Source organism: Tursiops truncatus, chromosome 15 (assembly GCF_011762595.2).
Source record: "Tursiops truncatus isolate mTurTru1 chromosome 15, mTurTru1.mat.Y, whole genome shotgun sequence".
Taxonomy (NCBI): Eukaryota; Metazoa; Chordata; class Mammalia; order Artiodactyla; family Delphinidae; genus Tursiops; species Tursiops truncatus.
In genome coordinates, this window is record NC_047048.1 from 6,882,706 (window position 1) to 6,903,089 (window position 20,384).

At 57.0% G+C, this 20,384-nt stretch overlaps 3 protein-coding genes and 1 long non-coding RNA gene across 7 annotated transcripts; 3 read left to right on the top strand and 1 right to left on the bottom strand.

The window, feature by feature from the left end:
* The first annotated feature begins 369 nt into the window (after window positions 1-369).
* Window positions 370-9,064, top strand: FBXO24 (F-box protein 24). Its single transcript, XM_073791947.1, has 11 exons — window positions 370-1,043; window positions 1,742-2,281; window positions 2,532-2,630; window positions 2,728-2,911; window positions 3,863-4,092; window positions 4,331-4,565; window positions 4,997-5,155; window positions 5,422-5,543; window positions 5,809-5,940; window positions 7,962-8,132; window positions 8,461-9,064. The coding sequence occupies exons 2-11, from the start codon at window positions 2,222-2,224 to the stop codon at window positions 8,824-8,826; spliced, it is 1,758 nt and encodes a 585-aa protein (XP_073648048.1). The 5' UTR covers window positions 370-1,043; window positions 1,742-2,221; the 3' UTR covers window positions 8,827-9,064.
* Window positions 9,065-10,006: 942 nt separating this feature from the next.
* Window positions 10,007-15,187, top strand: PCOLCE (procollagen C-endopeptidase enhancer). 2 transcript variants are annotated; one of them, XM_073791948.1, is made up of 10 exons: window positions 10,007-10,201; window positions 11,044-11,152; window positions 11,587-11,845; window positions 12,044-12,118; window positions 12,783-12,907; window positions 13,457-13,593; window positions 13,938-14,164; window positions 14,427-14,504; window positions 14,639-14,809; window positions 14,954-15,187. In XM_073791948.1, the coding sequence occupies exons 1-10, from the start codon at window positions 10,104-10,106 to the stop codon at window positions 15,115-15,117; spliced, it is 1,443 nt and encodes a 480-aa protein (XP_073648049.1). In that variant the 5' UTR covers window positions 10,007-10,103; the 3' UTR covers window positions 15,118-15,187. The 2 variants fall into 2 exon arrangements, with proteins under 2 accessions (XP_073648049.1, XP_033696156.1); XM_033840265.2 differs by lacking the exon at window positions 12,044-12,118 and having other exon boundaries at window positions 10,011-10,201.
* On the bottom strand, window positions 12,964-16,743 carry LOC117308191 (uncharacterized). The gene is made up of 2 exons (XR_004522119.2): window positions 16,610-16,743; window positions 12,964-16,424 (listed from the first exon to the last, which is right to left on the bottom strand). It is a non-coding gene; the product is annotated as an uncharacterized lncRNA (long non-coding RNA).
* On the top strand, window positions 16,629-19,815 carry MOSPD3 (motile sperm domain containing 3). Of its 3 annotated transcripts, none has more exons than XM_033840267.2 (6): window positions 16,629-16,764; window positions 17,261-17,515; window positions 17,717-17,792; window positions 18,020-18,249; window positions 19,302-19,466; window positions 19,583-19,815. In XM_033840267.2, exons 2-6 carry the CDS (start codon window positions 17,311-17,313, stop codon window positions 19,612-19,614), a joined length of 708 nt encoding a protein of 235 aa, XP_033696158.1. In that variant the 5' UTR covers window positions 16,629-16,764; window positions 17,261-17,310; the 3' UTR covers window positions 19,615-19,815. The 3 variants fall into 3 exon arrangements, with proteins under 3 accessions (XP_033696158.1, XP_033696159.1, XP_073648052.1); XM_033840268.2 differs by lacking the exon at window positions 16,629-16,764 and adding an exon at window positions 16,875-16,897; XM_073791951.1 differs by lacking the exon at window positions 16,629-16,764 and having other exon boundaries at window positions 17,072-17,515.
* Window positions 19,816-20,384: the final 569 nt, after the last annotated feature.

The window sequence follows — 20,384 nt, forward strand, 5'->3', positions numbered from 1 at the left end:
ATAGAGTGCTCGCCAACGGCCTACTCTCCAGGCCGGCCCGCCCCGCGCAGCCGCATCCAATCACAAATGTTAGGAGTGGAGATGGAGCCAATCAGGTCCAATCAGGAGGCGGGGACGTCGGCCCTCCACTAGAAGGGATAGAGGCCGAGAAACGCAAACCCTTGTCCTCTTCCAACGAAAACCAATCGCAAGCTAGATACAGCCGAGTGACTGTAAAGAAGGCCAATTAGACCCTCCAGAGGGAACCTGGCCCGGCCTCTTCTCTGAGGGACTGCTCTACCTACCAATAGCATGGGCGAGAAGTCTGTCCCTTCGCTCAGGAGGAGATGGGTGAACTAGAACTTTGAGGTTGAGGTAAAGAATGTGAGTGCGGCACGCTGGGCTGGCTGGAAGCAGTGCAGGGATTGCAGTAGTGTGTGCGAGCTAGACGTGTTAGGGAGCGAGCCAGCTTTGCGGGCGCCAGGGTGACCGTAGGGATGGGGGGAGCGGGAGGCAAGGTGATGCCTGAGGCTAGTGTACAGGGGGTCGTTGCAGCCGAAGGGACCTTGGATGTCATCCTGGCTGCGGAGACCGAGGCCCCGCGACAATCTCCGGAGTCCGGGCGGACCTGTGGCTTCCCAGGGGCTGGAAAGGCCCAGCTTCAACGCCTCGAGGGAAGGTTAAGGGAGACCGGGAAAGCCTCGAAAATACCGCCCGGCCTACACCCCTGCCCAAAGGAGCGCGCCTGGGCAGGAATTGTGATGATCAGACCTGGGGGGTTAGTCTAGAAGGGACCACCCCACCTAGAAGAAGTCCTCCGTTTTACAAATGAGGAAACTGAGGCGGAGGGAAGTCGATGAGCTGTCCAGAGCAAACAGCAGGTTACTGACAGCTCACACTAGAAGCCAGGCTTCCCCCTGCAGCAGCTTTTGCGGTGGACTTTTACTGTTCGTACCCTCTTCTTTGCCTCCCGAGGTGAAATGGAGTGGATCAACGGGACCCAGTTACAAGAGGAAGCTGCAGATACTCGCTCCGTCTGCTGAGAGATCTTAGCATCCTGTTAGGTGGCATAGGACCTAATATAATCCGCTTCATTGGTTAATAGTTGCCAAGCCACAAATAGCTGAAGGTTCTTTCCCATAAGTCACATCTCACACGTTGACATTCCGAAACGTTTATCGAATTATGAAAATTCCATCCTACGTGTCCCAAACGAGCTGTTTACTAGTCCCTCTGAATAAGGGAGTTTGATTGGATGGTTGACCGTCTTTTAGCTAACACGGAAAACAAATGAGTCTGTAATACTATGCAGCTGAGGGCTGGTTGTCCAGGCCTGGATTCCTCAGTTCATGGGAGAGCCAGCTACCCCTTGGATGGATTGGTGTAGATCCTCTGCCCCTATGTGGACAGACACAGCCCCAGCTCCTGCTGTTTCTCACCCATGTCATCCCTCTCCCCACCCCCCACCCCCCCACCCCACCCCCGCCGTAAGAGTAAGTTAATAGCTTAGACTTCGGGAGATAACCTAAGCTTTCAGAGTAAATCCATCCCTTTCTTCCACCTTAAGAGGTTGCCCTTCATACGTGCAGTCATGTTACTGTCCCAGGAAAGCAGTCTGCTTTTGGATGTGTTTTGCCTGAGTCTGTGCTCAGCTGTGCCCACTTTCATGTGATGCCTGCTTTCATGAGATAGATGGTCTAATTAGCAGGGTCACCTTGCCCCCTCACCTGCCAAACTGAGTTTATACCTTTTTTTTTTTTAGTTTATATCCTTGAGCTACAAATTCCCTGGAGGCTCTGGACTGCGGAGATGTGAAGAATTCACCAGTGTCTCTCTACACTTAGTGCTAAAAGGGTATCAAGTGGAAAAACCTCCTACTACTCCCTGAAAGTAAAGGCCTCGTCTACCAGTAGTTCACACTTTATTGCTCCTGTCCTGTGCATATCCCATGAGCCACTGGGTGGCTAGAACTGGGCTAGAACCAAGGAGCTAAGAGAGAAAATCCCGGGCAAGGTTGGGGGAAATAGGTCACAGTGGCTGGGTGGTGAGGTCACAGAGAGGTTTGTCTGACCCGGACTACATAGGGGAGGGGCCTAGGAGGCAAAGCGGCCCCAGAGGTTCCCCAAGCCCAGGCGGGGGGCATGGTGTGGGAAAGGCAGCAGGGACAAAGGCCAGGGAGCTGAGTACAAGGGGCCAAGGGGCCCAGAGATTTGAGGGCAGGAGCAGTGAGGGGGCAGTCAGGATGGTGAGGAGAAGCCAGAAACGAAAGCTGCAAAAAGTCACCGGGCTCTGCACACCGGAGGTGGGGCTCAGGGTGAGGGGGCAGGGGGCGAAGCAAAGGCCGCAAGATGGCAGCCAGAGATCAGGGGAGGGGTTATGTGGAGAAGTTGGACAGGGAACAAGGCAGACAGGGAAGGGTAAACCCACGGACCTAGAGAGAAAGATGGGAGGATTTGACAGCCCAGAGCCCCCAAGGTAGTGGTTAATAAGTAGTTAACAGAAGGAAGAGGCATGACCCTCATGGAACCCCTGTGCACCCTCTTCTTGGGTAGGTGAAGCGGAGCTGCGCTTCATGTGGCCCAGAGCCTGGGGGTGAAGAGAAGAAGGGGAGAGGAAACCCTATATCTATTCAGTTGTTCCCCCCAGAGCTGGTGAGTCCTTGGGGGGGCGGGTTGGTGCTGAGAATAAAGGACTGGGGGCTGCTGAGGGGCCTCCATGACCCCTGCTTTCCCCCTCCTGCCCCCACAGGTGGAGCACATCATTTCATTCCTCCCAGTCAGAGATGTAGTCTCTCTAGGTCAGACCTGCCACTACTTCCACGAAGTGTGCGACTCTGAGGGCGTGTGGAAACGCATCTGTCACCGGCTCAGTCCTCGACTTCGAGAGCAGGGCTCTGGGGTCCAGCCCTGGAAGAGAGCTGCGATTCTGAACTGTACACCTTCCCGGGAACCTCTAGTTCTCTCTGCTTCTGTCCTACCGTATTCTGGGATCCCTCCTACTCCATAAAATTGCCTAATGGGCCCCTTTCTCTGGAAGAAACTTGTTAGATTTAAACATACTCCAACAAGGACTTACTCCAAGTCTCTAAAGCTGCTCTCGGACAGACATTGTCACCCAGAGCCCCCATTCCTAGCATCCCTGCCAAGTTGCCCACCATATTCAAGCTCTTCCATATCTTACCTTGAGACATCCTCCTCTCCCAAAACCTGGAGTTTTCCCTCCTCTAAACCAGGATTTTTCAACCTTGTCACTATTAAAACTTTGAGCCAAATAATTCTTTGCAGGGGTCAGGTGCTGTCCTTTGCATGGTAGGATGTTTAGCAACATCCCTGGCCTCTACCCACTAGACGCCAGTAGCACCTCCCCCAGTTCTGACAGCCAATGTCCCCCGAGGGACAAAAATCACCCCCAGGTTGAGAAATATGCTCTAGTCCCCTCCCTTCCCAGGGAGCCCCTATCCAATAACTTCGTCTCACACAACGGAGATGAAGGGAGATGCAGATAGCAGATCCAGAGCTAGGGGTGTGGAAGGGTTACTGGCCTTTCCCAGTCATTCCTTTTCACACCTCTTTCTGCTTTTCTATGCATTCTTATATTTCCTTTGATGTCTCTGATGCAAGTTTGGACCAAAGAAGTGCTCACTTAGAAGCATGTGTGTGGCCCTGGGCTGAGGTGGGGCAGAGAACTTTAGTTCAGACATGGGGCATAATTTCAGATATCTTCTGAGCTTTCCACGTGCCCTTTGGAAGAGGTCTTTCCCCAGGCCTGGGGATGGAGAGGAGCTAAACACCCATCCATTGAGAAATCTAGCTTTCCCAAGCTCTGTTTCATCTCCCTTGTGCCTCCCCGACCCCTTAAACCTCCCTCTCCTTCCCTTCTGCAGACACGAAGGGCCTGTATTTCCAGGCATTTGGGGGCCGCCGCCGCTGTCTCAGCAAGAGTGTAGCCCCTGTGCTGGCCCATGGCTACCGCCGCTTCTTGCCCACCAAGGACCACATCTTCATTCTTGATTACATGGGGACCATCTTCTTCCTGAAAAATGCCCTGGTCTCCTCCACCCTTGGCCAGAAGCGGGCCTGCTGCTATGTTGTGTTGTGTCACGGAGCCAAGGATGTGAGTACCAGGACCCCAGCAGCTGAGACCCCACCTCTTTTCCGGGAACCCAGGGCCCACACCAGTCTTGAGGTGGCATCCTTAGGACAGCCACCCTCCGATACCAGGAACTGCAAACCAAGTTTGCCTTTCCCGGCCCTGGACCCAAGTATCTCATCTCCCACCCCAGGATCCAGCTGCCCCAGCCTCATCCCACTGCAAGGCTGGAGATCCCGGACACCTTTGTCTTTTCCTACAGTTTGCCTCGGACCCGAGAGGTGACACAATTTACCGTAAATACCTCTATGTGTTGGCCACTCGGGAGCAGCCGGGAGTGGTGGACACAGCCCACAGCCAGTCCTGCGACTGTGTCGAGGTCTACCTGCAGTCCAGCGGGCAGCGGGTCTTCAAGATCACCTTCCACCGCGCCATGAGCTTCAAACAGATGGTGCTGGTTGGTCTGGAGAGCCAGCGGACCCTGCTGCTCCTCACAGGTGAGGCTTAGAGCAGTGGTTTGCAAACTGTTTCCTGCAGCTTCTTCAGGACCCCTGCAGTGGAAGCTTTGGACCGCCAGGGAATTCCCTGCTTCTGAACTTCTTAATGCTAGGCAGGGCCCTGAACCCCCAGACATCATTCTTCCCAACACTCAAATTGGATTCCGCCAAATCCAACTGCTCGGTTTTCTCTGCACTCATCCCTCACACTGAAGAGCTCCCCTGGTTGATTTTCGGTGGTGAAGGCTGGAGGCTGGGATACTTGAGGTCACTGCCCCCTTATTTCATCTCTACCCTTTTCCTTCCAGCCCCACTCTAGGGCAGCAAATGTCTCATGCTGTATGGCTTAGGGAGTCTCTTGGGAGGTTAATGTGGTTATTGGAGGGTCCCCTCCCCCACACAATTGTCTGCCTCCCCGCCCCCTCCCCCAGAGGAAGGAAAGATCTACTCTTTGGTAGTGAATGAAGCCCAGCTGGACCAGCCACACTCCTATACAGGTCAGCTGACCTTGAGGAAGGTGTCCCATGACCTCCCTCACCTGTGTGTGGCCTGCATGGCTTCCAACCAGGGAAGTACTCTCTACATTACGGGTAAGAGCCACCTCCCTTCTTCTCCAGACCCCAGCCTTGGACAGACCTTCCAGATACAGAACCCTCCCTTATCCTTACTCCAGCTCTGTGGGGTACCCGTAGAGCATCCTAGTCAAAAGAGGTGTTTAAGCTCCCAGACATCATAGCTGGTGCATTTCTAGTGGGTGTGAGACTCCCCAGATCTTACATCTTTCATCCCAAGTAGGGCCTGATCCCTAGGAAATGGGTGCCCAGAGCTGCTGAGCTGAGGGCTCCAAACCCCCCAGACCAGGGGCGAGTGTATTTTGAGGTGCATACCCCAGGGGTGTATCGTGATCTCTTTGGAACCCTTGAAGCCTTTGACCCCACGTACCAGCAGATGCCACTTCCGGTCTCACTGCCTGCCAAGGTAGGATCCTGGGGTGGGGGGTTGGGGGCAGACCAGTGGGGGCGGGGCCTTAGGGGGCCCGCAAGGTACTGAAGGTCTGAAACAGGAGCAGGAATCAAATGATTGATCGGCGAGGGACAAGGGACCCAGGGAGAGGGGTGACCTAGAGGGCAAGACCAAAAGCGATCAGCTGTGTGTGGCAGGTTAGCAGTTGTGAGATACTGGAGCTCAGAGTTCCCCTGGAGACGACTGAAGGCCCACTTCTCCTTTCTACCTTACCTCCTAGGTCCTATTCTGTGCTCTTGGCTACAATCACCTTGGCCTGGTGGATGAATTTGGCCGAATCTTTATGCAGGGAAGTAACAGATATGGGCAGCTGGGAACCGGGGACAAAATGGACCGAGGGGAACCCACACAGGTGAGATTGCTTCCCAGCTACTCTCATCTTGCCCCCCTTCCTCTAATTCCCTGACCCCTGGATCTCTCCACATCTCTACTTTCCATAGAATCCACTTTCTACTCCCTAGGATGTTAAGCCAACCAGTAGCACACCCGGGGTTGGCACCACGAGGTGCATTCTGTGTGGCTCATGCTACAAGTGCAGTAGGAGTTTAGTGAAGCAGGGAGACCTGGGTGGGCCGAAGTAACTCCAAGAGGTGAGATGTAAGCAGGGCCTAGTGGGTTAGATAGGATTCGGGTGGGTACAGGGAAAGGCATCCTATGTAATGGGGATGGGGACGAAGCTTGCACATCCCTGGGACGGTGGAAGGCCCGGCCTGACCAGAGCAGAGTGTGTTTTGGAACTCAGTAGCTACGAGGTGGTATAGGTGTTTGCGAGCCTACAGAAGTATCGATTTGGGAAAGAGCCGTTGCAGGTTCTGGAGCAGGAGAAGGCAACCCCCTGGATGATGGAGAACGGGTCACGTGGCCAGAGGGCACAGTGAGAGGCCCACCGGGAGGCTGCTGAATGACACCAGCATTTGAGACAGGGGACTGGGGCTGGTACAGTGGCGGCGGGAACAGAGAGGAATGGAGACATGAGGTGTAGTGAAAGAAAACGAACAGTCTCTGGAAACTGACTAGATATGAGGACAGTGGGGTAGGACAAAGGTGGCTCTGGCAATAGACATGGTAAACATGCCAGTGGGCGAGGAATGCTGGTTTGAGGAGAGAATGTGAATTTAGGCTTCTTCTGCAGTGAGAGTAAAACACTAAAGTAGAAATGTCTAGCTGGATTCCAAGTTGGAACAAGGTTGAAATGACAAAAGTAGAGGCAGAGGGGCAAAGCTGGGTGGTCGCCATGATTGTGGGTGGAGGGACTGAAAGAGTTGTCTCTGAGAGAGAGACACACCCTCAAATGCCACGTCTCACAGGCCACAGGCACAGAAAGTTTCGCCCAGGAGGGGGTGGTGACCGTGATAGTGAAGGCGTATGCTGCCTGGCATGGAAGGATGGCTATACCATATTTTTCAGTGAAAAAAAAAAAATTCGTGAAATGGTTTACACAGCACAATCCCATCTTGGTTTAAAAATATACAACTTGCGTGTATATATTTGCTGAGGCAACAGTGAGGTAGAGTGTCCAGCAAGATGTTAATAGTGGGTGGTGGGGCTTCCAGTGATTTTTAAATGAATTTTTGCTTGCCAGTATTTTATAATTTTCCTGTAATGGCCGTGAAATTACTTATCTATGTCTTCAAAAGTAAAGCGCTCACAGTCTCAGGAGCAAGCGTGCAGGAGAGGCCCTGGGATTTGGCTGCTGGGAGGTCCAGTGCCTTTGGAGAGAAGTCGTAGTGTAGTGGGGAGTGGGGAGTCTCAGGCGAGACTGGCTGTGGTGAGACCAAGAATGTGGTCCACTTCAGACTGATCACGTAGCCAGTCCTACTGCCTAAAAGACAGAGGTAGGAAGCAGCAGAAATCAGGTGGAAATGTTTTTCCAAAAGAGTGGCTATTTTGAAAGATAAAGATATGACAGACTGAAAATGCTAGAGACGGAAGGAAGGACACAGTGGGAGGCAGGCCCTTCCAGGGGCCTAACCTGGAACTACACAGGGACAGGGAGGAAGGCTCTTCCTCCCCCGAGGCTGGAAGGCAGAATGAGAGACTGGACAGGCCCAGGCCTGGGGGATGAGACCAGGGAGCAGATAGCAGGCCCTGGCCTCAGGCAAGAGGCCTGTTTTCCAGGGAACCGAGAGGAGGAACCAACAGCCGTGCTAGCGCCCCTGTGGTCAGACGGGCTGCAGGAGAACCAAGGAGGAGTGATAGCTGCCAGTCTGCAGTCGGCAGGGCGGACCTCGTTGGGGAGGGGGAGGGTACTCTGGGGCCCACCTCCTCCCTCCCCCTAGCTTCCCTAGGAGAAGCTGTCACCCTTCTCCAACCCGGCCCCTCCCCACGGTGCCTTGGTGTTCCCCACTTAGGGACCCTGCCCTGTGTTCTCAGGTACGTTATCTGCAGCGTCCCGTCGCCCTGTGGTGTGGCCTCAACCACTCCCTGGTGCTGAGCCAGCGCTCAGACTTCAGCAAGGAGCTGCTGGGCTGTGGATGTGGGGCCAGAGGCCGCCTGCCAGGCTGGCCTAGGGGAAGTGCCTCCTTCGTTAAGCTCCACATCAAGGTCAGAGCAGGGTCCAGGGAGCGGGCGTCCAGGGAGGGCCAGAGCAGTAGAGCCCACAGGACTGTAGCTGGGGCTCCCACAGGGACCCAGGGACCCCATCTTCCAGCACCACCCACCGCCCTTTCCTGCCACGTACCATGGCTCCTGGCTCTCTCCCTGAGCTGCCCCTGCTGGCCCGCTCCAACCTCACACAACCTTGGGGCTCAGCCAGCCAGCTCACTTGCTGGCTCAGGGCTGGTCTGAGCAGGACAAGCACAACAGCTGGGGCTTCCTGGGAACCCCTTCCCGGGGCCCCACTCAGCCACTCCCCCTCTGTCTCTCCTCCAAGGTCCCTTTGTATGCCAGCTCCCTCTGTCCCACCAGAGAGTGCCTCTACGTGCTGTCCGGCCATGACATCGAGCACCATCCCGCCTACCGGGACCTACCAGCCAGCAGGGTGGCGGGGACCCCCAAGCCCAGCCTGGGGGCCGAAGCAGCCCAGGACCCTGAGGGGGTGGCGGTGCAGGCCTGTGAGCCGTACCTCGGCCAGATCCACAGTTGCCCCACATTGCAGGAATGCATGGAAACGACGAAGGTGATCGTGGGCTGGATGCCCTTGATGGCTACACAGGAGGATTTCTTCTGGGAGACCCTGGACATGCTGCAGAGGGCTTTTGGAGGGGTTGGCCAAGGCCCCCCAACCCCTGACAGCTGACCCCCCTCTCCTGGTCTCACCCCTGGAGGGAGGGTCTGGCCCTGGGCCAGGGGCTAAGGAGAGGTGGAATGACAGCAATGAATGCTGCGCGTGGGGAGGGGGATGCAGTGGGCTAGGGTCTGCTAGACATGTCAGGGTGGGACTGTTTTGTAAAATGTTCAGGGAGCTGCCCAGGAGGGGCCCCCAACCTGACATGGACAAAAGATTTGATGGACAAATAGAATAAAAGGCTGATTGAGGCCCGGTTTGTAACCCTGGGGCCTGGGAGGAACGTGGGGCGGGGTGTGGGGGGAGGGGTGGGCAGGCAGAGTGGACGCAGCTCAGGCTGTCAGTTGCTGCAGAGCTGACAGCACCTGGATCCTTCAGCTTCCTTTTCCCTCCAACGCCAAGACCCGATGCCTACTTGGTTCCGTCACTTGGATCCTCCGTCCATCAGGCTGAGAAAGGCGCTTCCTCTGAGTTCAGGAAGCTTCCTACCCATTTCCCTTCATCCCTGTGAAGCCAACCCCCCCCACCCCCCCCACCCCCCGCTCTCCTCCTCCTGTTTCCCTTCCAGATCTGATCTCACATGTCCTTTCCCTTACTTTCTACTCCATCCTCCTCTTCCTCAATAAGGAAGACACTCCCTTTACCCACAGAGCATGCCTCCCTGCCCCCACCCATACCTCCAAATATTTGGGAGAGAAGATGGGTGAGCAGAATTCTTCCTCCGTGGCCTAGTCTGGCCCGGGTATGGAGAGGACAGTAGACATTTGAAGTGGAAAATAAACTGGAGCAGGGGGTGGTCAGGAAGTGGGTAAGTGATTAGAGGTTGGGAGTCCAGGGAAGGACTTCCTCTGGGTGCTGAGGAAGCAGGAATGGGGAGGATCACAGGTGGGCTGGAGAGTCCTCAGGAAGGACCCGAGGCTGTGTTGGAAGGATGCTCGGGCACTGGACAGAGTGGGCTTGCAGATGATGTTACTGGACTGCCTGGAATATGCTGAGAGTCTGATGCTCCCTCTGCCCTTCGTTGCTCCACCCCCGCTCCCACACTGGGTCAGTATTTATGTGTCCTGGACCTAGAGAGGCCCCTGGAATCGCCACTGTCCCGGCTCTTCTCTCCCTGTCCCGCCTTCCCCGCCGCCCGCCCCACTGGCCAGTCCCCACGCCCACACGCCCAAGGCTGCCTCATCTGGCACTGATTATCCCCGCTGCTGCTGCTGCCGCTGCCGCTGCTGCTGCTGCTACACTCAGCTGCTGCCTCTGTCTTGAGGACCCCAGTGCCTCTCCCTCGGGCCATGCTGCCTACTACCACAGCCTCCCTCTTGGGGCCCCTCCTCACTGCCTGGGCTCTGCTGCTGCCTTTCACCCAGGGCCAGAGCCCCAACTACACCAGGTAGGTCTCTCGGCACCTTCCAGATGGCTTGAGTTAACTTCAGATCCCTGATTCCTGGGGGGCTATGCCTGTGGAGCTTGTAGATTCTTTTGCTAACACACCACCCGCGCAGATCTCCCACAGCCCTCACCCTTCTCTGGCCCCCAAGTCCTCCTTCCCTGCTGCAAGACCACTGTCTCCTGCGGTCACCACTGCTCCCCACTCCTCCACCCTCCGTCCTCTGCCCTCTAAGTCTCCCCACCTATCCAGACCCTTGGCCCCACCATGGAACCTGAGAGCACCAAGACCTTGAACTTGCCTGGTAGCTGTACATCTGGATTCCAGGAGGGAATCAGAGACTGGGGGGGGAAGAGGGGGCTGCAAGTGGGAGACGTGGGAGTCAGTCACCGCAGTAGTTAGCTGGAGCCGGAGCAGGGCAAAGGTTGGGAGCGCAAGGCCCTGGCTGCTGCTTCTCCCTCATCTCCCCGCCCCCTCACCCCCCCACCTCGAGGCTGTGTCCACATCTGGAAGTAGTTAGGCCGCTCCAGGCCCTGACTGCCAGGCAGGGCGAGGGGGGGGAATGATGGAGGGGGGCCGAGGAGGATTCCGGGAATTCCTGCTGGGGTGGGGGAACTCTGAGGGGCTGGAGGGACAGCCAAGTTGCTGGTCCCACTTTTTCCTGATTCCCTGCTGGAGTATTTCCCACCCCAGTCCCAGCCCCGCTGGCTGAGGCCGCCTCGAATCCTTTGGGCCTCCCTTCCTCATCCCGCTGGCTGCCCTTCTTGGCGCCCCCATGCTCATTGCCCTACCCCAGTCCCTGCACTACTCCCCCACTCAGGCCTGACCTCTCTTCTGTTCTGCAGACCTGTGTTCCTGTGTGGAGGGGATGTGACTGGGGAGTCGGGTTACCTGGCAAGCGAGGGTTTCCCTAACCTCTACCCCGCCAATAAGGAGTGCGTCTGGACGATAACGGTGAGAAGGCTCCTTTGGCCGCCGTCCCCTTGTCCAAGTCTCCCTGAGGCCTGGGTCCAGGCAGCCAGAGGCCAGACTGCTAAGGGAACCCCCCTCCTGGCAAGCACCGCCACTTCTCCCTGGGGAAGTCCCAGCCCCCTCCCCTCTGGTCACTGACAGCATCAGTGCCCACAGTAACACGTGGCAAACATCCTCACACCTTAACTCAGAGCCTGCTTCTCCATTCCCACCTTCATCCCCATCCCCTCTGGTCTCTCCACAGACCTCAGGTCTTGTCCCCTGCACAAGCCACAAGCCCTCTGCTCTGCACCCTGATGGGGTCCCCTCTGCTTCAGGCCCAGTTTCTGTAGGAAATGCTTGGGGAAAAAGAGTCCCCTCTGCCTGGTTGTGTCCGGCCTGACTTTGCAGGTCCCCGACCCTGTCCCCACCATCAGGTCCCTGAGGGCCAGACTGTGTCCCTCTCCTTCCGAGTCTTTGACCTGGAGCTGCACCCATCCTGCCGTTATGACGCTCTGGAGGTCTTTGCCGGGCCTGGAACCTCAGGCCAGCGGCTCGGACGCTTCTGCGGGACCTTCCGGCCAGCGCCCTTAGTCGCCCCCGGCAACCAGGTGACCCTGAGGATGACATCGGACGAGGGCACGGGAGGACGAGGCTTCCTGCTCTGGTACAGCGGGCGGGCCACCTCAGGCACTGGTGAGACCTCCCTCACCTCCGCTGTCCCCCTCTCCTGGCCCCGCCCCCGGCGCAGGCCCCACCCCAGCCTTAACCTCCACCCCAAGAGCCTGGGACCCCCATTATCTCCCTTACCCTTTTTCCTCACTAACCGCCCCTTCAGTCCCTCCTCCCCGTCTTCTCTCCCCTCCTTCCCGCTCCCACCCCCCCCTCTTCCAGGCCCCCGCCCAGGCGCGAGGCGGAAATGGGTCACCGACCCGCGGGTGGAATGGGCGGCCTGGGGTTACTGGGACGGTGAGTAACTGCCCGCCCCCGTCCGCAATCGGGCTCCCTCAGACGGGCGCGAGGGGGCACCCCCGGGCTGGGGGACTAGGTTCCCCCGACCCGGAGCCCCCTACACCCAGCCCGGGGGCTCCCGATTGCGGTCCCATCACCTCCTCCTGGCGGCAGAAGTCTCCCCTAAAATGTTTAAGGAGGGACCTCCCCAAAGGAGCCTCGGGGCTGTGCCCCAATTTGAGGGCACCTTCACAACATGGGGACTCTCCAGCTGCGACGGGGACTTTTCTGCCGGGCCGGGGAGATGGGATCTTCCAGGGGAAGAGGAGCGATGTGGCCTCGCGATGTGGCTTCGCGATGTGGCTTCGCGATGTGGCCTCGGGTCAGGGGGAGGGGCAAGAAGGGAGCGTGTCCAGTCAATTCCTCCTCCCCCTACCACCGCCCGCCTGGGTGCCCGGCGGTCCAAGACTTACCCCCCCGCGGTCCAAGACCTCCCGGAGCCCCGCTCCTCCGAGCCCCATCTCTGCTAACCTACCCCCCTTCTTCCTCCCTCTCTTCTCGCCCCATCATCCCGAGACCCAGACATCTGAGCTTTCTGCACGGGCTCCCAGCCTAGAGTTCTCCTCCAGCTGACCGAGGGTCTCCACCGCCCCCCACCCCCACTCCTCTCTCCCCTCCCCAGAGCACCAATTTTGCGGGGGGCGGCTGGAGAAGGCCCAGGGAACCCTGACCACGCCCAACTGGCCCGAGTCCGATTACCCCCCGGGCATCAGCTGTTCCTGGCACATCATCGCGCCCCCGGACCAGGTACTGACCCCCTGCCCGGGCTGCCCTCGGGGACCCAGGCGGCGTCCTCCAGTATGCAGCCTGCAAAGATTTATTGAACATCTACAATGTCCCGAGCACTGAGCTTGCATGGTGGGCAGCAAAAACAGACCCAGACCTGCTTGCACCCAAACAAAAAATGTCAAATTACGACTGTGACGAATCTTACGAGAGCGAGGTACCCGATGCTGATATATAAACTGATTTGTGCGTGTGTGGGGGGGTGTGGGTGTGTGTGTAGTGGTGGTGGAGGTGGATTCTGGGTCTGTTCCTTGAGAATGAGCCAGGACTTGACCTTGCGGACTACGGCGACCGAGGCCACTGCAGGGCCCCCGTGGATGTGTGTGTTCCTCCGAGCTGTGGTGTGAATGCATTAAGAGGGGGGCTGGAGGGCACGCGGGAGGTGAGCGAGGAGGCCGCGGCGAGCGTCCCGGAGGCGGCGGCCGGGCGGAGGAGGTGAGAGGTGAGAGCTCCGCTCCCTCGGCTGCCCGGGGTCCCACCGCGCAGCCTCCGCCTCTGCCCCGCCGCCAGGTGATCTCACTGACCTTCGGGAAGTTTGACCTGGAGCCCGACTCCTACTGCCGCTACGATTCGGTCAGCGTGTTCAACGGCGCCGTGAGCGACGACGCCAAGCGGCTGGGGAAGTTCTGCGGCGACACAGCCCCGGGGTGAGGGGGCGGCACCTGGGTGGGTGACGGCGTCCGGGAGTCTCCGCCGCGCCTGGTGCGGGAGTGGGGGGACAGCGCTGCTGGTGGGAGGGGCGGGGCTGAGCTGAAGCCGCAGGAGGCGAACCTGCCGGCCCCAAACGGGTGGGCGGAGCGGGTAGCGGCCCAGGCAGAAGACGAGGCTTGACGCCAGGCCTGGGGTCCGTGGATGGAGAGGCGAGAGGGGCTTGCGAAATCGGGAAGCTAACGCAGACAACCGAGGGGCAGAGGTGAAAAGGCCGCCGGCCTGGGTAGGGGGCAGGATGCGCTGCCCACCTGACACCTCCCCCAATGCCCCGCGCCCGCAGTCCCATCTCCTCCGAAGGGAACGAGCTCCTCGTCCAGTTCGTCTCGGACCTCAGCGTCACGGCCGACGGCTTCTCGGCCTCCTACAGGACCCTGCCGCGGGGCGCCACCGAAGGAGGGCCAGGCCCGGGCCCCAAGCCCGGAGTCGGGCCCAAAGTCAAGCCCGAAGTCCCACCTGAGGAGAAACCGAAGTCCGCGCCTAAGGCAGAGGCAACTCCGGTGGGCCCCGGTGAGTCTGGGAAGGCAGAGGAAGCGGCCGCAGGCTGGAGGGAGTTGTATCCGAGTTCCTTCCTGCGCTCATTCATTCATTCAATACAGCACCCACGGGTGCCGCCTCCGTGCTAATGGCTGGTACTGGGTGCTGGGACACGAAGCTGGATAGAGCTCTGAACAAGTTCAAAGCAATGAGGCTTTTGTGGGGAAAGTGGTCCTTCCTACCTCCTGGGTCGGTTACCCTCCACAAACAGTGCCCCCCTTCCCCCCCCCACCAGATGCACCCAGTGTCTCCTGCCCAAAACAGTGCCGGCGGGCAGGCACCTTGCAGAGCCACTTCTGTAACAGCGACCTGGGTAAGCAGCCCCATCCCCCAGCTCTGCCCTTCCAGCTCCTCTAACCTCCCCTCCTGTCCCCAAAGCCCCCCTCCTTCTGGTTCCAGCCCTGCCCTGGCCTCCTGTCTCCTCACCTCTCCCTCTCTCTCCCACAGTGGTGACGGGAATGATGAAGTCCATGGTTCGGGGCCCAGGGGAGGGCCTCACAGTTACTGTCAGTCTCACTGGTGTTTACAAAACCGGAGGCCTGGACCTGCCCTCTCCCCCCACTGACACCTCCCTGAAGTTCTATGTGCCCTGCAAGCAGTGCCCCCCCATGAAGAAAGGTAACGGAGATGTGGGAAAATGTAGAGGGGGACTTAGCCTCATGAAAATGATGGAGGCAGTAGAATCTGAGGGACTGGGACGAGGGGGTACATCTATAAGGTCTCAGTTACACAAACTCTCAATCCCTTCCTCCTCTTCCCTAGGAATCAGTTATCTGCTGATGGGCCAGGTGGAAGAAAACAGAGGTCCGATCCTTCCTCCAGAGAGCTTCGTGGTTCTCTACCGGCCCACCCAGCACCAGATCCTCACCAACCTCAGCAAGAGGTGCCCTTCCAAGCCTGTTCAGGCTGCTGGATCCCAAGCCTGAGCCTAGGCCAGCCTCCGGACCCTGGCCCTAGGGACCCCTTTCTTATCCAAATAAATGTTTCTAGACTTGAGGAAGGGGTCACATGTCCATTTGTATGGTTTTGGTGCTCCTCTGGGGATTTGTTTTCATTCATTCATTAAACTCAACAGTTACTATACAGAAGAATGTAAGTCAAATCTTGTCACCCCTTTGCTCAAAATTCTCCCGTATGCTCAACACCCACAGAAAATGCTCACTACGTGGAGGTGATGGATATGTAAATTAGCTTGATTGTGCTGATCTTTTCACAATGTCTACAGATATCAAAACACCAAGTTGTACACCTTAAGTATCTACAATTTTTATATGTCAAAGATATCTCAATAAAGCTGTTTAAAAAAAAAAGAAATTAAGGGAATTCCCTGGCAGTCCAGCATTTTCCCTGCTGAAGGCTGGGATTCAATCCCTGGTTGGGGAACTAAGATCCTGCAAGCTGCCTGGGGCAGCCAAAAAGAAAAAAAAAAAAAAAAAAAAAAGGAATTAAAACAACTCTTCCATAGTTTCCCATCAGTCTCAGCATAAAATCCAAAGTCCTACTGTGGGCTCTAAGGCTCTAGGTGATCTGTGTCCTCCCTCCCACCTCATCTCATCTCTGAATATTGTCTCCCTTACAATCTCTTCCATCACACTGGCTCCTTGGCCATTTCTAGTACACACCTGCTTCCGGGCTTTGCCTTTGCTGTTCCCTCTATCCGGAATTCTCTACCACAGACATCTCCTGGCTCACTTCCTAACTTCAGTGAGATCTCAGCTCAGAAGTTCATCCTAGTCACCCATTCATTTGTGCATTCCAAATGGCAGGCACTGTTTTCGGTGCTGAAAATACAACAAAACTAAGTCGCTGCTCTTGTGGACAGGAGAGTAAATTCTACCAGAGCAGAGATAAACTAAAATAAACATGATGTCAAGTAGCTCTAGGAGTGCTCTGAAGAAAACAAAAGCATGATAAGAGGACAGGCAAAGGGAGATTCTACATTTGATAGGGTGCTTAGAGAAGGCTTTCGGGTAACTTTGTTTTGCTCCGCTGCTAACCAAATGCGTGAGATTCCTCACCTTGTCGAGGCTGTTTCCTCGTCTGTAAGGGGAGCTGAAGATTCTGAATACTAATTCCCTCTGCAAATATGAGTGATTTCAAATATGAGTTCCGTGCAGGAAGGAATCAAGAGAAGTGCCCTGGGCTACGAACCGAGTCCAACTGGGAGCAACCGCCAACTCGTACTACAGAAAACGGCTTTCGTTGCTTTGGAAGCGTCTAGGAGAACCTGGGACTGAAGTGGAGAAAGAGGGCTCCCTTGTGGGATGTGATTCTAGTGATGGGGAGGAAGGAACAAAGCCTGACTCCCATCCTCGCCCGGGCCCCTCCCCCCGACCTCGCCGCCCGACTTATTCCAGGATTAGCGTTCTAGCCAGAGACGCTCGTAAAGTTTTACGTCACTGGGATCAAGCCAATCACCTCTTTAGGTGCACCAATCGGTGTATACTTAGAGCTGAAACGAGGCCGCCCTGGCCAATGACAGAGGTCGTACGGCGGAAGAGCAGAAACGGTCTGCCGGGAAGATGGCAGCCCTGGTCCGGCCACAGGTTGATTGGCAGGTGCTGTGACCAGAGGTGAGCTTCATAGCGTGAGCGGCCGTTCGGAGGCGGAAGCCCGAAGAAGCGCGGGCCCGAACTCAGGGGGGGATCGGAGGCACAGATACAGGTCTCGGGAGAGCAGGAGACGGAAAGGGCAACTCCGGAAGAGGTCGCGGAGGCCAGCGGAATTGGGCCGAAGAGAGGGGCGGGTGCCCTGGGAGGCCCGGAAGGGGCGGGGAGGGGCGGGGCTTATGGAGATCGGGAACTGGGGCTGAAGACTAGGGCCAGAGCTGGGAGCCGGGAGGGGCTGGGTTTACGGGGTGGGCGTGACCCTCGAGGTAGGGCTTGGGGGCGGGGCCTAAAGGGACCTGAGGCACAGCTGTGGAGAGGAAGGGTTTGGGGGGCCTGGGCCTGGCCTGCGGGGCCCTCATCTAGGGGGATTCCGAGGCGGCGGCGGCATCAGTCCAGGCCCTGCCCTACGATCTCATCCCGTTCCCTTTCGCCCCTCTCGCCCCTCGGCTTTATACTCCAGGCCCTGTCCCCTGAGCTCTGCCCTCGGATGTTCCACCGCCCAGAGCTTGCATGCGCCGTGGGGCGCCCCAGGACCAGGAGCTGGTGGGTCCGGGGGCTCCTGGGCGGGGGTCCCGGGGCGCCCCTCCTCCCTCGGGACCTGTTGTCCCGGTCCTCGTCTTTCCCCCGGATCTAGTATTCAGGGCGGACCAGCGGAGTGGATCTCGGCAGCTGCTGACCCTCTATAACCCCACGGGAGCAGCGCTTCGCTTCCGAGGTGATGGGGATGGGCGCTTCGTGCTAGGGATCTGGGGGCTGGCGGTAGAACACTGGGGAGCTGGGTGGGCTGGAGCAGTCAGATGAGTACGGTCGGATGTCCAGCCCTGGGGTAGAAGGCAGGGGGGGACTCCATGGGCGGGGCTTGTGCAGGTTGTCTGAGGCAATAGTCGGTCTCTGTCTGTGTGCCTTTTCCCCTCAGTCTTGTGCACAGCACCTGCCAAATACACAGTGTTTGACGCGGAAGGATATGTGAAGCCTCAGTCCTGCATTGACATGTGAGTTGAGAGGGTGGGGAGGCTCATGGAAGCCAGGGGTCGCTGCCACCTTTCTCTGATTTACTGTGCCGTGGCTTAAGCCTCAGACCAGGTCCTCTTCCACCTGTTTACCCCACCCTCTGTCTGTGTCCCTAAGGGAAATTTTCCTGGGAGGGTGGGGCCTGGATCCTCTTGGATCACTGCCTCTCACTGCCCTTCAATGGGCCGCTCTCCTTTCTTGGGACCAGTGTGATTCGCCACGTGGCCCCCAATCCCAGCCACTATGACGTCCAGGACCGCTTCCGCATTGAGCTGTCTGAGGAGGGAACAGACGGCCGAGTGGTGGGGCGCAAGGACATCACCTCGGTTCTGAGGGCCCCAGCGTACCCCCTTGAGCTTCAGGGACAGCCTGACCCAACGCCGCACCCAGAGCCTCCTTCCTGGACAGCACCACCCACGGCTCAGCACTTCCCAGAGAGTGAGTTTAGGGATGGGAATTCTTGAGTTCTGTAAGGAGGAAGGACCTAGCATGACCCTAGAGATGAGCTCAGTTGGAGTTGAAGAGGTCTTCCGGTTCAGTACTTTTTTTTTTTTTTTTTCTTTTGGCTGTGCCTGGTGGCTTGCGGGATCTTAGTTCCCCAACCAGGGATCAAATCCAGGGTCCTGGCAGTGAAAGAGTGGAGTCCTAACCACTGGACCGCCAGGGAATTCCCTTCCGTTTCAGTTTTCTGCTTTTTGGTGGAAACATTTCTAGAAATTGAGATTTTATATCAGGTTAGGGAAAAAGCAGACTTTGCAGTTTCCTTGGTTTCTGGCCTCCACTTAAAGAGAAAAATTCTTCCTTTAGCTCTGACTTCAGTACTTCCCATCATGTGTCAGCTCAGTTCAGTTCAGTAAGAAACCGGGGGCTTCCCTGGTGGCAGTGGTTGAGAATCCGCCTACCAATGCAGGGGCCACGGGTTCGATCCCTTATCTGGGGAGATTCCCACACGCCACGGAGCAACTAAGCCTGTGCGCCACAACTACTGAGCCTGTGCTCTAGAGCCCGGAACCACAGCTACTGAGCCCACGTGCCACAACTACTGAAGCGCGCGCACCTAGAGTCCGTGCTTCACAACAAGAGAAGCCACCGCAATGAGTAGCCCCCACTCACCGCAACTAGAGAAATCCCTCACGCAGCAACAAAGACCTGACGCAGCCAAAAATAAATAAATACATTTATAAAAAATAAATAAAAATAAGAAACCGGGTTGAGCAATTATGTACCAAGTTGTGGGAGACAGAGGTCCCTGCCTGGCACACAGATACACAGGAGCCTGTAATCAAGGCAGAGTTGAGAGAAAACGAATGATGAGGGACCAGAGGGGAGAGGGTTTCCTGAGGCTTTGGGAACGAAGGCTCCAGGGAGGAGAGAACACTTCCAATGTCCAACAGAAAGTGGGTACACCTTCCATCTTCAGCCTCCTCCCTGAAGGGTGTTGGGCTGGGCAGGAGTGGAGGCTAGAGATCCTGATGGGCCTTGTTTCCCAGACCCCCTCCCGCACCTGGCCACCAGCTCCTTCCTCCTCTTCTTGCTGATGGGCACAGTCTCTGTGGCCTTCCTGCTGCTGCCACTCCAGGATGAACTTGGCAGCCAGCTGCCCCAAATCCTTCACGTCTCCCTGGGACAGAAGTTGGTGGCAGCCTACGTCTTGGGTGAGCACGGTGGTGGTAGGGGATCCGGGCCCAGAGAGAGGAGAGCGGGGGCTGGAAAGAGGGCGTACAGAGCTGGCGGGCTACACATAGGACCTTGCTCTTCCTCCCCTCTCCAGGCCTCCTGACCATGGTGTTCCTCCGGACCTGAGCTCCCTGCTCAACCTCCACGCCCCCTCCCCAGGCAGGGACGTGGACCTGGACGTGGACGTGAGACATTCACTGTGATGCTCATAACCTTGCCTCAACTCCTACTTCCTTCTTCCTGCCCGTCCCCTTCCCCCCAAAACCCAGGGGTTTGTATTCATTTTCCAAGCTGAATAAAATAAATTTGTAAAATTGAACTGAGAAATGTAAGGAACATGCCCCTTTCTTCCCACTTCTCTCCTCCAGTTCCTCCTACTCCCAGGGGACCTCGAGCATCAGGGAGCGAAGAGACCCAGTGAGGATTTAGAAGATCAGAGTCTTAGGCTTGGTTCTGCCCCGAAAAAAACTGTGTGACCTTGAGCAAGTCATTGAATTTCTCTGAGCTTCAGTTTCTGCCTCTAAAATGAGGGAATTGGGAAAGTTGATTCTTAAGATCCCCCTTAGCCCTATCCTCGGGATAGGATCCTGCCCCTAAGCCAACATGCCTTAAACTAAAAAGAAACAAACCCCGATACCACCTACTCCCACCTGCTAGAGAACTCAGGTCCCGCCATCTTGAGCCATCAGAGCCTCTTGCCAGGGTTGCCTGGGGGCTTCCCCCCCACCCCCACCCCCAGAATCCTCTTCTGCCTTTCTGTCCCTTTACCTGCTTTTATTTTGTCTCTTCCTTTGACCTCAACCCCTGTGGGTCAGAAACACCAAGGTCTCTGACAAGATGGGGACAGATGGCACTGCCTGCCATAACCTCAGCCTAACCAGGCAGGAGAAGTTAGG